Below are 14832 nucleotides of genomic sequence, written 5' to 3' on the forward strand. Positions count from 1 at the left end.
CCTGTCCAGGGTTCTGCAGATTGTTGTAGTCTCTTATGGCTAGTCTTCTGCCACTGGACCTGGGTTTCCACCAGGTCGCAAGTCCAGCTCACATTCGGAGCTGTCAAAGGTGCCGCTGTCCTCCCAATCAATCTCTAGGTGGGCCTGGGTCTCGCTCCATTGAGCAACTACTAGGTCCTGGCCCAGCAGCTTCTTTTATATCCGCTTGCTGGGCCCTGATTGGCTGCAGCAGAAGCAGCCACTCTAGTCTGCTTGGAGGACCTCTCTTCTGCTCTTCTGCCCGGGGCATGGCAAGGCCTCCAGCCTCTAGCCGGGGGTTTCGGGCCTAACCCACCCCGTCACTGCGCCCCAAATGTGAAACGCTTTTCCGGTGACTGTTTCTTAAAATACCAAATTAGAAGGGGAGAAGCTGAGCGGAAAAATGGCAGAGCTACAGTCTTGTTTGGTCCGGTTCCATGTCTATGAAAACCAGTTTGCTCTTGGAAGCCAACATGCAGTGAAATGAGCACACCAGCCACGCCAGCCGCACAGCCCTAGTCTCGTGTGGGAATCATTGTGCGCCGTTGCACGTGTGAACAAAGCGGGGTTATGCTGTTTTGTTCACCCTTCAGGACCTAGCCTTATTACCAAGGTGGTGCTGTGCCCGTGAACAGGGGAACCCCGGCCGGGGGGGATGCCAGGCAGCCAGCGTCAGGAACTTTCAGAAGGTGGAGGGGGGAGAAAAGAGTCCGAAGTGGATTGCAGAGAGGCAAATAGAAATGATCGGGCGGAGGAAGGTGTTACGTCATACACTTGAACCTCAGAGGGGGAATCAGATCACTGTCTTGTGTGGATCGCAAAGGGACAAGAAGAGCTGTGGGTAGTTTTTTGACTATTCCCCCATCCCTCCGCTCAGCTGAAGCTGACCCTCACGTGTATCCTTTGGGAGAGGAGAAGATCCACGTCTGCTCTCCTGCAGTTAGTTAGCACCACGTGGCAGCCACGGGTTGTTCTACCAGCAGGGCGGAGGCGACCTGTTCTTGGCGGTGGCACAGATGGCGTAAGAAGCAAGGGCGTGCGCCATCACAGTTGCAAATGTCGTGATAGCGCTAAGGCAGCAACACGGTTTTTCAGTCAAATCTGTTCCTGGAGGGGAAGGGAATTTTTATGGGGCTCATTGGGCAGCCCCCCAACATTTCTCGAACAAACCCCCCAGCTGTTTTCCCGGCAGCGGCTTGATTGTGAGGCCTGCATCTTAACAGGCACTTAACAGACTATTTAGTTCTGGATCCTGATTTATAACCTGGGGAGGGGGGAGGAAAGGCAGGGTTTTATTGGTTTTGTTTCTATGGGAACCATGGTTGCTCAGAAGCTGGGACGTGAAAAGAAAACGGTGCATTTTTAACTAGCAGTGTCATCAGGACGGGATGGCTCAGAGCTGATGTTTTATACTCTATGCACCAGCAACCCCATCTTGTGCCATCATTATTTCGGAGCCACTTCTCATCACAAAGACTGGCACTCCCCATAGATTTGCTGCTATCTCCCAGGTTGCACTGAGGCTGGTGAATTCCGGATGTGGAATTCATCACCGGGATGGCCCTGTCACTGGTTCTCACAAGGAGAGAGCACCAGTAGCCGAGACTTGGATGCTTTCAACACAGCCCAGTGTGGAAGTGAAGAGACACGGTGGGGGAAAAGGCCAAGTTTCTTTTTATTTTTTCACGCAATGCATGGTCAACCTGGGGAACTCCTCGCCAGAGGATGTTGTGAAGACCAGAACTTCAGCAGGGTTCAAAAAAGAACTAGATAGATTCATGGAGGTTAGGTCCATCAATGGCTATTAGCCAGGCTGGGTAGGAACGGTGTCTCTACTCTGTTTGTCAGAATGGAAATGAGCGACAGGGATCACTTGATGGTTACCTGCTCTGTTCACTCCCTCTGGGGCACCTGGCGCTGGCCACTGTCGGCAGACAGGACACTGGGCTAGATGGACCTTTGGTCTGACCCCGTCTGGCCGTTCTGATGTTCTTATATTTCTATGTCTCTATCAAAGGTAGAGCTGCAATGCCGCTGGATTATTGGAGCTGTTTGCAGTCAGTGTTCATTACTGGAATCTTAGAATCATCAGATACTAGAGCTGGAAGGGACCTCGAGAGGTGATCGAGTCTAGTCCCCTGCCCTCATGGCAGGACCAAGCCCCATCTAGGGACACACAAGCATTGAGGCTGGTCCCTTTTGGCTAGTGAGAGCTGTGTGCACTGTACAGAAGCGAACCCACATTTCGCAAGTACTGAACTGTTCTCTCCGTCTCTCTCTCTCCGCTGTTGTGGGTCTTGGTTCTTGTTAGGTCAGTGCTCGCCGTAGGCTGAGAGCTGTGGCAGTCGCTGCCTTTGCCAAGGTGTGTCAGCTTTCCCAGCATAACCCTGCTCTGCGCCTGTTGTGCCACCGCCTGTCACTCGGTGCCAGCGGTCTCAGGATCCGTGCAAAATCAGCTCTTGCTTTCCCTCTTCCGTGGCCTTTGCATTGCAGCTTCCAGCCCCTTAGGGGCATAAAATGGGCACGTCAGTTCTCTTGTCTGCCATGCAGCTGCTGCTTGTCTGGAGGGAGCCCATCACCTGTTGGTTTTTTGTCGCATGCTGGGTTCACACTCCTGAGCGAAAATCGTTGCTCTGTTCTTACCCTGTGCTGCCCGGGGTGGATTTCAGGAGCTTGTCTGGAATGCAGACGCATGCCTTGGCTTCTGATCGAGGTGCTGGCCAGTCACAGGCAACAGCCTGTCAGCTTGATTTATTCCCACCCCGCTTTCCTGGGGTGGCCATGTGATGCATTGAGGTTTCGTCTTCTCCGTTGGCCTGACTGTGTTCTGGCCAGGTGAGAGCTGCAGTCCCCTGATTTCTGCCTGCCGCTTCCAGCGGCACCGGTCTCCACTTTAATAACCACACCTGGCTCTGACCCAGCAGCTTTTCATCTGTGGATCTCAAAGCACTGTACAGAGGACAGAGAGCATCACTGGCTGGGATTGTCACTGGGGGCCTAAGAGAGTTAGGCACCCTCCCCTAGGCTCCTGGAAGCCCCAGCCACTATCGCTGTTGTACAGACAGGGAAACAGAGGCACCGAGGGGGTGGGGAGAAGTGCCTTGCCCCAAGAGCCAGGCTTAGAACCCAGGGCTCCAGGTGGCTCCACTCCTGGGGCATTGTTAGTTAGGGTATGTCCTCACAGCAATGAAAGACCAGCGGTGCCGAGTCTCACAGCCTGGCTCGGAACAAAGGAGAGATCCGCGGGCCCAGTCCAGTGCTCTTCCAGAGTCGTTCCTGATCCCGGCCCGTGCTTTGCTCCTGTACCTCCTGTGCCTGTGTGTCACCTGACACCACCTCAGTGACCAATGGCAGAGCTGATGTGCTAGCCAGGGCTGCCCTCTGGACTCAAAGGAGCAGGCCCTTGTGTCTCTGTTCCACACGGCACTGGCTGCTAAATGACACGTAACATGAGCACTGCATGGTGGTCATGTAACATGAAGCCACGAGAGCCCCAGCATGCCTGGGGCTGGGCAAACACGCTGGTGGTCAGTTACCATCCCTGCCTCAGAGCGCGGACACACCACATGGGGCTGACAGGCGGGCAGGATGTCTCTACCCAAAGGGAAGTTTGGACAGGCCAAGGGGGTTAACGCCCACCTGCAGGGAAAGCCTGGGAAACCTTTAAGAAGCTCCGGGGTTGATGTCTCCCCTGAAAGGTTCCGTGTCTAGGAAGGTGGGTGACGAAGCTCCTTCCTTCCAACTTCCCGAGAGGCTGCCTGTGCCTCTGACATGTGCCAGCTGCTGGCTGTGAAATTTGTTCACAGTCTAATGAACCAGAGGACAAGTGAAACACCCGGCAACGATGTCAGGGGGTTCTGTGGTGTTAGACCAGCGGGAATAATTTTTGCAGGGGAACAACTTCATGAATTTTGGTACGTGGTCATGGGCTGGCTCCCCTGCAGAAGGGGCGGGGCCTGGGGGAAAGGGGCAGAGCCTCGGGCGAAAGGGGTGGGGTCGGAGACTAGCCGCCCCCCGGAGTTGTCTGGCGCTGGAGGCTTTGAATGAAAAACACAGCTAAGGGCTTGCGGTGTTGCCTGGCAGCCGCCTGGGGTGGCTGCAGCTATTTAAAGGGCTCGCGGCTCCAGCCCCTGCCAGGGCAGCACCGTGACCGGGAGACGGGAGCCATTTAAACAGGAAGCTGCTGCCTGAGCTACCACCTGGAAGTTCAGTGGCACAGGCAGCAGGATATAAATAGAACGCGGCCAGATGCCATCCACAGGCCGGAGCAAAGCGTTAGGTGGGCCAAATCCGGCTTCCGGGCCCTGTCTTTCCCAGCCCTGCGTGAGAGGCAGCAGAGAGCAGGGCTGTAAGCTGTTTAGCTCTAGGATAAGGAAGCCATTGGCAAGAGCATCCTCCTGTAGGGTGTGTTGGTGTGACGGGGTGGACTAGGCCCGAAGCCCCCTGCTGGAAACTGGTGGCCTTGCCACATCCCATCCCTGGGAAAAGAGCAGAAGAGAGGTCCTCCAGGCAAGCTAGAGTGGCTGCTTCTGCTGCAGCCAATCAGGGCCCAGCATGACGGTATAAAGACGCTGCTTGACCAGGGCCTGGCAGTTCCTTGCTGGAGCTCCACTCAGTCACATCCAGGGGCTGAGCAAGAAGAAAGTGGCACCTTGGACAGCTCCGTGTGAGAGCTGGATTGCAGGTCTGGCTGAAGCCGGCCGGTGGTGGACTATGGTAAATTGCAGAACCCTGGACAGGGGACTGTGAAAACTTGACCTTAAAGCCCTGCGAGAGAGGGCAAGGACGGAGCAGCTTCTTGGGGAAGCGGCACAGGGAGTGAAGTAGCAGGGACTTACAGGGTCCATGGGCCGGGACCCAGAGTTGAGGGCAGACTTGGGTCCCCCTAGCAGCTACGAAAAGGAGAGAAGATGCCTGGTTCCAGGTGTCTGAGCAGAAAAGACATTTGGGACACTTCTACTCCCAGAGCCAGTCTGAGTGGAGGAGCTTGTGGACACACCCTCGCTCACAAGAGCGTGAGCCCCCCTACAGCTGGGTACAGCAGGGATAGTCAATTCTTCTGGAAAGGTCCAAATTTCCTGGCCTAGGTACAGTCAAGGTCCAGATGCCAGAAAAAATACGAGAAGGATGCTAATAAATATGCAGGTCCTGAGTGCATTCAGAGCCCTGTGACGCTCTGGCTTTGGCCTGCACTCTGCCCATTGGCTACCCCGGGGCACAGTATGGGAGTTACAGTGAGAGGCTGGCTGTGGGAGGCGCATTGTAGGGAAGGGTGCAATCTTGGTCTTTCAGCTGTCAGTCGGCAATGAGCCAGCCTGGAGCAAGGTGGGAGGGATCTCTCTGCAGTACAGGGCAGCCTGTTGTCTCTCCGGTGCGTTCTCATGTGTTAAAGGTCTGGATTTTAAGGAATCGAGTTGTTACTTTGCAGTCTTCCAGCAAAAGTATCTTATGGTTTCTCTAACTTCTCTAAAAGCGGCGAGGAGTCCTGTGGCACCTTATAGATTAACCGACGTGTGGGAGCATAAGCTTTCATGGGCAAAGACCCACTTCGTCAGATGCATGTAGTAGGAATTTCCGGAGGCAGGTATAAATATGCAGGCCAGAGTCAGGCTGGAGATGACGAGGTGGATCCAATCAGGGAGGATGAGGCCCACTTCTAGTAGCTGATCTTAGATGTTTGTACTTAGAGAAACTGCTGAGCTACAGTTCATCTCCAAGTTTGACACAATCAACTCTGGATTAAACAAAGACTGTGAATGGTTCGCTAACTACAAAAGCAGCTTCTGCTCTCTTGGGATTCACACCTCCAGATCAGCTACTAGAAGTGGGCCTCATCCTCCCTGATTAGATCCACCTCGTCATCTCCAGCCTGATCCTGGCCTGCATATTTATACCTGCCTCTGGAAATTTCCACTACATGCATCTGACGAAGTGGGTCTTTGCCCACGAAAGCTTATGCTCCTACACTTCAGTTAGTCTATAAGGTGCCACAGGACTCCTCGCCGCTTTTGCCGATTCAGACGAACACGGCGACCCCTCTGATACTCTAACTTCTCTGCTTGTTTGTCTGCCATGAACACACAGGGGGACTGTCACTTACCCTATGCTTGTGCAGGCCCTAGTAAAAGGGGACCCTCGCCTGGCTGGCCTGGGGCGGCTGCCCTAATGTAAATGTTTAGCAATAATGCGCAGCGTGAGCTCAGATTTGGTCGTAATAAATTACCAGTTCTGCTGCAGCCCGGCAAGAGCGAGACTCATGAAAGCTGATACTGGCTGTTACAGACAAAAGGTGCACAAGAAACCATGGGCTTAATGGAAAAGTTCCAGAATATGAAGACGCATTTCTCTAGGTGAATGCGGCAATGGAATTAGCGTAGGAGCAGGTCCCCCTTCACAAGGCAGAGCGGCTGCGGAGAAGCCGGGATTAACGAGAGAACTTTCCGGCAGGGACACGGTAGCTGGCTGTATGTGCCCTATCTGCAGAGGTGCTGAAATGCATCAGGGGCATCGGCTGGCTCGTGTATCTGTTACATAATCCTGTCGTGCATGTAATACGTTTGCTATTGTCACTCTAGCCTGGATACCGATAACCCCAGGGACGCAGTGACAGGGGAACCATGGGTTGAAGATTTAACCATGAGCTTAAGCACCGTGGCAGGGAGGGGAAGGCTGGGGGCAGTCGAGTGTGACACTGTTCTGTTCCTAATGTTCAGAGCAGAAAAAATGTTCCAGGCTCAGTGGGGCGAGCAGAGACAGGCTGTTGGATGAACAGAAAACGCATTTTATTAGTGATCACCGGGGCTCCTAATTCCATGCAAAAATATTTGGAGGGCAGCTAAGATTCCAAAGGAGGCCTGTACGCAGGGGGAGTGCAAAGGGTGTGAACGCCCCCCTCTCCCGCAGTCCTTCATGGTCTGCCATGGGGCTGATTCCGGCCAACCTAGGGAAGGCAAGGCCGGCACATTGCCCCAGCCTCCTCCTCCTGTTCTCCAGCAGGCTGGGGTTGATTTCCCCTCTTCCTCACCCAGGAGTGAGGCTGGGGGTGGGGCTGGGCTGTGGGGGGAAGGGCAGCCACAAGCCCCTCCCACAGCCCCCCCCCCCCAGAAATTCCCGGGTAGAGGCCTGCAAAGGTACAGCGGGGCGGGCTGAGTCTTACATGATAGAGTCCCCCAGAGCCATCAGTCCCCTCCTGGGAAAGGCTGTGGTAAGTCAGGGCTTCTGTAATTGTCTAGAACGTGCTTGTGACCCAGGGCAGCATATGCCTGTGGAACAGCCAGGCAGTGATAAGCGATGCCACCGCTCCCCAAAATCAGCTGGATTTCTGAGCGAGGCAAGCGGGCTGGTGGGTGAGCAGCGCGGGTCTGCGGGGCCGCCCGGTTTCGTGCGCATTGTCCCGTTAACGCCTCTCGTGCGCGCGTGTCCTTTCAGACGAGTGCCGTGCTGTGCTCCGGAGGCTGTGCCCTGCTGGCCATCAGCTGCCTGCTGGCGATCACCGCCCTCTTCCTGCCCGCTGGGCTCTGCGAGAGACGAGTGTGCACCCTGGCTGGCTACATGCAGACGGCAGCGGGTAAGTGTCCTCTCGTGCCCGCAGTGGTTAACGTGGCGTTGTTATTTCAAAGGACTATCCACCGCTCGGGAGCTCTGGCCAAAGCGGAAGCCAATGGGTCCGTGGCAGCACTGTGCCTCCGAAAATGAGGCCACTTGGTTAGGTGCATGACTACAGATTTTTGGGGTCTTCCTTTGGGTACTCCAATCTGTAGATTTTGGCTAGGTGTCTTGCAACACCAAATCGGACCATCAGCTCGGCCTTCCTCCACCTCGTGGTGGCCAGTGTTTCAAAGGGAGGCAGGAAACCAGTCACCTCCCATCCACGGAAATGCTTATCCATGTGAATATAAAACTAAGGCCCAAGTGAAATGCAGAAGATCTTCAGGATGACAGGGTCTTTCCTACAACAGCGTGTGTCGCGAGTCTTAACCAGACCCTTGTGCGATGACGTGGAAGTGACTTACATCACCAGGAAACTCGCTGCTCCCGTTGTTAATTGCGTTTATTCCACCCAGCTGGTTAGGAATGTCTCCACTCACTGGCTTCCTTTTATTATTGTTCTGATTGTTCATTCTCTACCCAGCTGTAGCTTTCCCCTAGCAGAGAGGACAATGCTATGTCTGGGGACAGTCTGGTAAGCTAGGTGAGATCCATTTGATAAAGGCAGCCCTACACAAAGCTTGGTTCATGCCTGACCGCTGTGAGAAATGTTCAGATCTTCTGGGGGGAGGGGAGGTCCAGCAAGCTGTGCTCCATACTCCAATGATGAGATGGAGTTAGATTATCCCGTGAGCTCAGACATGCCTCGTTTCTTTAGATCTACTGGCCTGTGACCTGGAAGCAGCTTTCGAGTTTGAGCTGGGTGTAGATTGTGTGTGAATATACCGCTGGGTGAGACTCTGCCATCTGCCAGTTCTGTCTCTGTACCAGAGGACAGAACGGCCACCTTTCTGGTTGAGATGCCCGCTGAGCCAGGTGTACCACAATTGAATTTCCCCTGGACATGGCAGGAGCTAGCCCTTGTTTCTCGTTAGGGAATGTCTGTGGCTTCTCTAATAAGTGAGGATAATTGGCACTTTCTTCTCAGCAGCTACCCGCAGTTTGCAAACACTAATTCCCACCACAGCCCTGTGAGGTAAGTAAATATTAGCTGGTAGACGACGCTTCACTTCAGCTACTGTATCTTTTATGGGAATTACCGTATTGATTCTTGTAATAGGAATTAAAAATTAATTAAAATAAAACATCGCCCATTGGGTGGAAGAGAAAGAGGGGACCAATATTATTATTACTTGTAATTGCTATAACAACTAGCCGTCCCAGTCATAACCAGTTGTGCCAACCGAACAAAGACACCCAGTAAACTGGGACAAAGCTTTATTGCCTTTCCCTAGAAGGGCGAATCCTGACTCCTAGTTCTGTGTGTGATCCATTTTCTTACCTACACCCTAGTACTTCCCATATTCACAGGGATGTTGTGCGTATAGGGACTACTTGGGTGGCAGGTTTGGGGTGGGCTCTGAGTTTGGTCTGCTGTATTTACTGTTAGCAACAAAAGGGAAAATAGAAGTTTGACGTCAAAAGCTTCAGGTATTCCCCAGGCGGTTTCATTTTTTTACTAGCCTCCTAGAATGATCTGGATCTTTGTAGAATCTTGTGGAACCTTCCAGAACCTACATTTTCCTGGAACCTCATAGAATATTGTCACTCTGCCATATGCATAGGGTCGCGTTGTCACCAGTCAGTTGGTGAGAGCCCAGCTGTGACATTGTGAACCTCATTTTATTGTGTCATTGTGAAAGTGTACTTGTGACAGGGATAAATTGTGCACCACAGTTGTGAATGGGCCACAAATACAATGAAAAAATAAGATATTCAAAAGTGTAACAAATGGAGGGTGGGGTGCCAAAGAGGCTTGTCACCTGGGGAACCATTTGGTCAGCTCTGCACAGATAAACAGGTTAGAGATGTGAGATATTCTGACATTACAGTAATGGAGTCTGCTAAGTTCTAAAGGTAACTAAGGCCTTGTCTAGACTTACATGGAGATCGACACTCTGAAAATTGATCTTTCGGGGTTCTGATTTAGTGGGTCTAGAACAGACCTGCTAAATCAAATGCTGAAGGTGCCCCTATCAGCCCCACTCCACGGGGTCATGAGGAGAAAGGGATGTCGATGGGGGGAGTTTCTCCCATAGGCCGCCTGCAGTAGGGCCACACCAGAAATTCAGTTCCGGGTACATCGACTCAGCTATGCAATTCTTGTAGTTGGGGTTGAGTATCTTAAATTGAATTTCTCCCTCAGTGTAGACCTGACTTAACTCTCCAAAAAGAGGATGGAGATACTTCCCCTTCTTTATAAAGCACTTGGAGATCTGTGGGTGGAAAGTGTGATATATGATCTTATTTATTATTATTTATTTATTTGTTGAGCAAAGAGTGCACAGTGTAGCGCAGAGTGTAGAAACAGATGTCCCTTCCCCCCGGAATTCTCTCTTGCTTGTGATCAGGGCTACGCCAGTGAAACTGCTTTATGGACTCATTTGAACACGGCAGGTAATGGATTTGCTAATAAAGCATGACTTTCTCAGGCTAGGTTGCTAGGGCAGCCAATGAAATTCACACCCTTCTGGGATGTTCAATCATTAATCCATAGAACGTGGTTAGTTACAGGTCAGGAGGAGATAGTCCATTGAATTTCCCCCCCCCCCCACGAAATGGGGAAGATAAAAAAGAACATTAGGGCTGTTAATGAAGGAGTTCTGTAAGCCTCCGTTCAGCAAGAGCAACGGATCTATGGTTGCTGGAATAGCTGGGCCGGCTGGTTCATTATTACCCAGCAGTATTCACATGCTGAGGATTTTCCAGCAGTCTGGGTTAATACTTATACAACATATACATTTAATACAACATATAAAGTTAATACTCATACAACAGAGAAAATACTAGGTGATGATTTTTCTCTGTCTCTCTCGCACACACAGAGCCCACCCCCTGCACGCAGCCACAAGAGGGCTTATTCCTGAGCGGGAGCATCATAGTTCTTGTGCAAGAGTCACTGATTTCACACATTAGAATGTCACTGTTCTTGCGCAAGAACTCCCCACCAGTATAGACAGGCAGCATGTTTTTGCGCAAAAGCAGCTGCTTTGGCACAAGATCGCGCCAATGGAGACACAGCCCTTGTGCTTGGGATTGTGCATTTGATTCCAGTAGAGTTTGTGTTGAGCCCAGGTGCTAGAGACAGCCAAAAAAAGGTGGGAAGGAGGCCAAGTGCCCGGGGACAGTGAAATAAAAATGAGGATTTCTGAGTGTTCTACTGATCCTGACCTGGCGGGATGTAAACCGTAGCCTCTGAGCAGCATTGACAAATTAAAATTTACTAGGCACATTTGGTCAAGCTAATGGGCTGCATAAGCCCTCACTGTGCTTCAGGAAGCACTTTATATTGTGCATTTTACTATCGTTTCCCGGTGGCTTAATTCTTATTCACAATGAGGTGACCCTGAATCACCAGAATTAAGTCGCACGGACATGAGGCACTGCTGTGTTTTGTCCTTTCCTTCACCGTTGCTTTCTCTGGCTCCCAAGTGGAAATCTGAGCAGTAAGGAGAGAACCTCCCTCCGAAGATAATTACTGTGTGGCACCAGGGTGTGTATTTCAGGTGGATGGATTGTGGCTGTACTGTGTAGATACAGTGTGTGAAGGCCATGAAAATTGCACGTGAAAATTCTGGCCTTGCTATGGACCAACATAAGACTGATTCCGTCACTGGCAAAGCTGGGAGTACTTGATATAAAACTTCATTTGAGATCCTAGGAAATACAGTGCATACAGAGGAAGGATGGCTTGTGGTTAGTGTGCTGGGCTGAGAGTCAAGTGATGCAGAGTATAAATCTGTCTCTGCCACAGATTCACTGTGTAACTCGGGTCACATCACTTAACTTCCTTCGTCACTCCTTACTTCCACATCTGTAAAGTGGAGATACTTAATCCTTCCTTTCTCTGTTTTGATTGTAAGCTCTTTGTGGGGGTAGGAACAATATTTTACTCTGTGTACACACAGTATCTAGCACCATGCGGTCCTAATCTGGCTTGGAGCCATAATATAAAGAAATAAAAATGCCACCATGATAGCGTGTTGCTAGCAACAGCTACCTGTTCCCAAGCTTTCAGTTTATTAGCTAGTCACAAATGGAAGCTGAGTGAATTGAAGTCGGTAGCAAAATTCTCCATGAGTTTAAGAGGCCCAAAATTTCACCCTATATGGTTTCTCCTAACAAATGAATGACATTGGTTAAAAAAAAAACTATACACTCTACGTGCATGTATAGTTGTAGACACGCTTGTATGCATCTGTAAATAGGCAGGCATGTATTATCTCATGTATCACACACCAAATACAGTTACTTCTCTTTACTTGAGGTATGATACATTAGTGAGAGCTCAGGCCTTGTAAATCCACAAGAGTAACACGTTGTTAAAACCACATTTGAACTTGTCTGCAAAGTTTAAATTTTCGCTTTAAATACCTCATGCCAGCTGTTCCCAAGACAGTGGCGGAGCAACACATGGCAGGGTCGAGGGCTAGCGAAGGGTGAGGAGGGGAATTAATAGATTGTTTCTTCCCTGCCTTTCTCTGTTGTGTTGTGTCGAATAGAGCTGTGTGTTAATTCTGTGCACTTCTAGGTGGCCAAGGTAATGTCCACATATTCATTCTGCTGATACCATTATTGGACCTAACCAAGTGAGTTATAAGATCAAGAACACATATTCCTGCGCATCCAGAAATATAATCTATGCTATCATGTGCCGAAAGTGTCCGTCTGCTATGTACATTGGACAAACATCTCAGACACTTCGCCAAAGGATTAATGCCCACAAAACAGATATCAGACAAGATCACAAAGAAAAAACAGTTTCTTGCCATTTTAACCAGAAAGGACACTGTCTCAACGACTTAACCACCTGCATTCTGCAACAAAGACCTTTCACATCTGCACTTGAAAGGGAATCCTCTGAACTGTCATTCATGTTAAAATTCGACATTCTCCGAGAAGGAATGAACAAACACTCAAACTATCTTACCCATTACCAAGATAGCTTCCCCAATTATCACCTCTAATACCATTAGCTCACAAACATCCCACTCTCCCCTCCTCTAATATCATCAATTCACAGACACTTACCTTCCTTCCTTCCCCCCCCCCCCCCCGCATCCCTCTCCTGTTCTGAAATGTGATTTGTCCTTTTCATATGTGTTCATTTTTTTAATTGTATCCTTTGGTATATATGGGTGTGACTATTTTCTTCCACTATTTGATCTGAGGAAGTGGGTCTGGCCCACGAAAGCTCATCATCTAATAAACCATCTTGTTAGTCTTTAAAGTGCTACATTGTCCTGCATTTTGCTTAAGGTAATAGGCAGCTGCGGTGTTGTGCACACCTATGTTGCTGAATAATAAATACAGTAACCCTAGGTTAGCATTTCAGATTCATCTTCCTTGTGGTTGTGGTTACCGCCTCTCCGAGGTTCCCCGGGGGAAGGGAGCGGATCAGCAAACCCATTTGTTCCTCTTGTCAGAATATAAACAAGAGCAAATATTGAATCAGCCTTTGGCCGTGCCTGCCGGCTCTGTTCTAAATGCAGATTTGACACGTATCCTTGCTCGTTGGACGGCTTTCTGGGCTGCCTCTTTTCCTCCTTTGGTATCAGAGCTCAGGAAACTTTGCAAATGGCTCCTTGAGGGGTGACTGGGACACGCAGCGATGTTGTCACAAAGGTGGCTCCAGCAATCAATTCGTTTTTCTTCTCTTGATTTGTGCTGCCCCCTGCCTACCCTGAACTTCATCTCTTGGAATTAAAACGTGTTTCCTATTTCTCTTCAGCCCGGTCCTCCTGCCCCACTAGTGGCACTGGCGGAACTTAGCAGAACTCTGCTGACACGAACACAATGAGTTCGGTGTCATAAAAAGGTGGATCCAGATCTCCAGCTTCAAGATAAAGGGCCGGGCATCATCGCCATGGGCAATGGAAGCTCCTGTAATGGATCCGAGCAGGACAGCCAGCAAAAGTCGTGAGACCGTATCTGATGATCCGTCCTTTCAGCTCTGTCGCTGATCAAATGGGCACATGGGGCTTTGACTTTCATTCCCCTAAATTCAGATGCGGAATCTAAACTCAACCAGGTGAGGCAGGTTGGGGGCCCTGTTTTCCAGGGCAGCACCCTAGAGAGCAGAGCGGAAGGGGGTGGGGGTGTGCTCAGCCCGGGCTGCTGCGATTGGCTCTTAGCTGCTATTTTTAAGCAGCTGAATCCTGCAGCCCCGCCTCCAGATGCCACAAGGAAAGCTTTGGGCAGATCAAGCAGAATGCGAATGACAAGGTCACGCAGGGGTGCCCTAGACTAGCTGCCAGCAACTGGCGCCCTAGGTGAACCATGCAATCGGCACCCCCACCTCCAAACCCCTCAATGATATTGCGCCACCATTTGGGGCCCCATTTAACTCGGCACCCTAGGTGACCGCCTGGTTCGCCTACAGGGACGGGCCGCCCCTGACAAGGTGGGTGGGTCTGGCAACGTTTGGGTGCTCTGGCGAGTGCTTCCGGGAGCGAATACCTGGCTCCTGACCCTTGGCAGCACACCCACAGATTCATCCCAGCCCATGATAAAAGCGTCCTTGTTATAAAAGAGAACGTGGGAGGGAGGGGAATGGTGGGGGGGCATCTACAGAATGACTGCCCCTTGCAAGCAGAGTCAAAGCCTGAGGTGTGTGTTGCCTCAGACGCCATCTTGAATTTTCTCAGTTTTCCCAGGCTAAGAAGTTTCCACTTCCTCCTAACCAGGGCTGGCCTTGCCATGAGGTGAACTGAGGCGGCCGCCTCTGGTGCCAGGCTGGGGGGGCGCCAATAGGACCCAGAGTGTAGAAAAATCAAAGTTTTGGCCCAAGCGAGGGGAAATGGGGGCGTCATTTGAGCTCCCCGCCTCAGGTGCCAAACTGTTGTGGGCCGGCCCTGCTCCCAATCCCTGTTTGCTCTGGGATCCGACAACCAAGCTGGGCTCCTTCTGGCTCGTGCCGCATCGTGCCAGCCGGAAAGGTTCTGCAGGCCAGATACTGCCCTCATTTCTACTTGTCGTCAAGGGGGTTACACAGGTGGAACCGAGGGCAGAAATCAGCCCTGTCATCCGGCCCTAGTTCACGCTCCGTGAGCCAGGAGAGAAGGCAAGTCATAGCCCGTGGGGGGGTGCGATGGGAGGCTCTGCATG

At 51.1% G+C, this 14832-nt stretch overlaps 1 protein-coding gene across 2 annotated transcripts in view; it reads left to right on the forward strand.

The window, feature by feature from the left end:
- Positions 1 to 14832, forward strand: part of LOC142819239 (LHFPL tetraspan subfamily member 7 protein) — a 156377-nt gene that overhangs the window by 39525 nt on the left and 102020 nt on the right. For both annotated transcript variants that reach the window (XM_075904644.2, XM_089772141.1), the window contains exon 2: positions 7447 to 7585. In XM_075904644.2, coding sequence (XP_075760759.1) covers positions 7447 to 7585 — 139 coding nt within the window. The remainder of the gene's footprint in view (positions 1 to 7446; positions 7586 to 14832) is intronic.

The sequence above is a fragment of the Pelodiscus sinensis genome, chromosome 21, assembly GCF_052426305.1.
Source record: "Pelodiscus sinensis isolate ZL-2025 chromosome 21, ASM5242630v1, whole genome shotgun sequence".
In the NCBI taxonomy this organism is placed as follows: Eukaryota; Metazoa; Chordata; order Testudines; family Trionychidae; genus Pelodiscus; species Pelodiscus sinensis.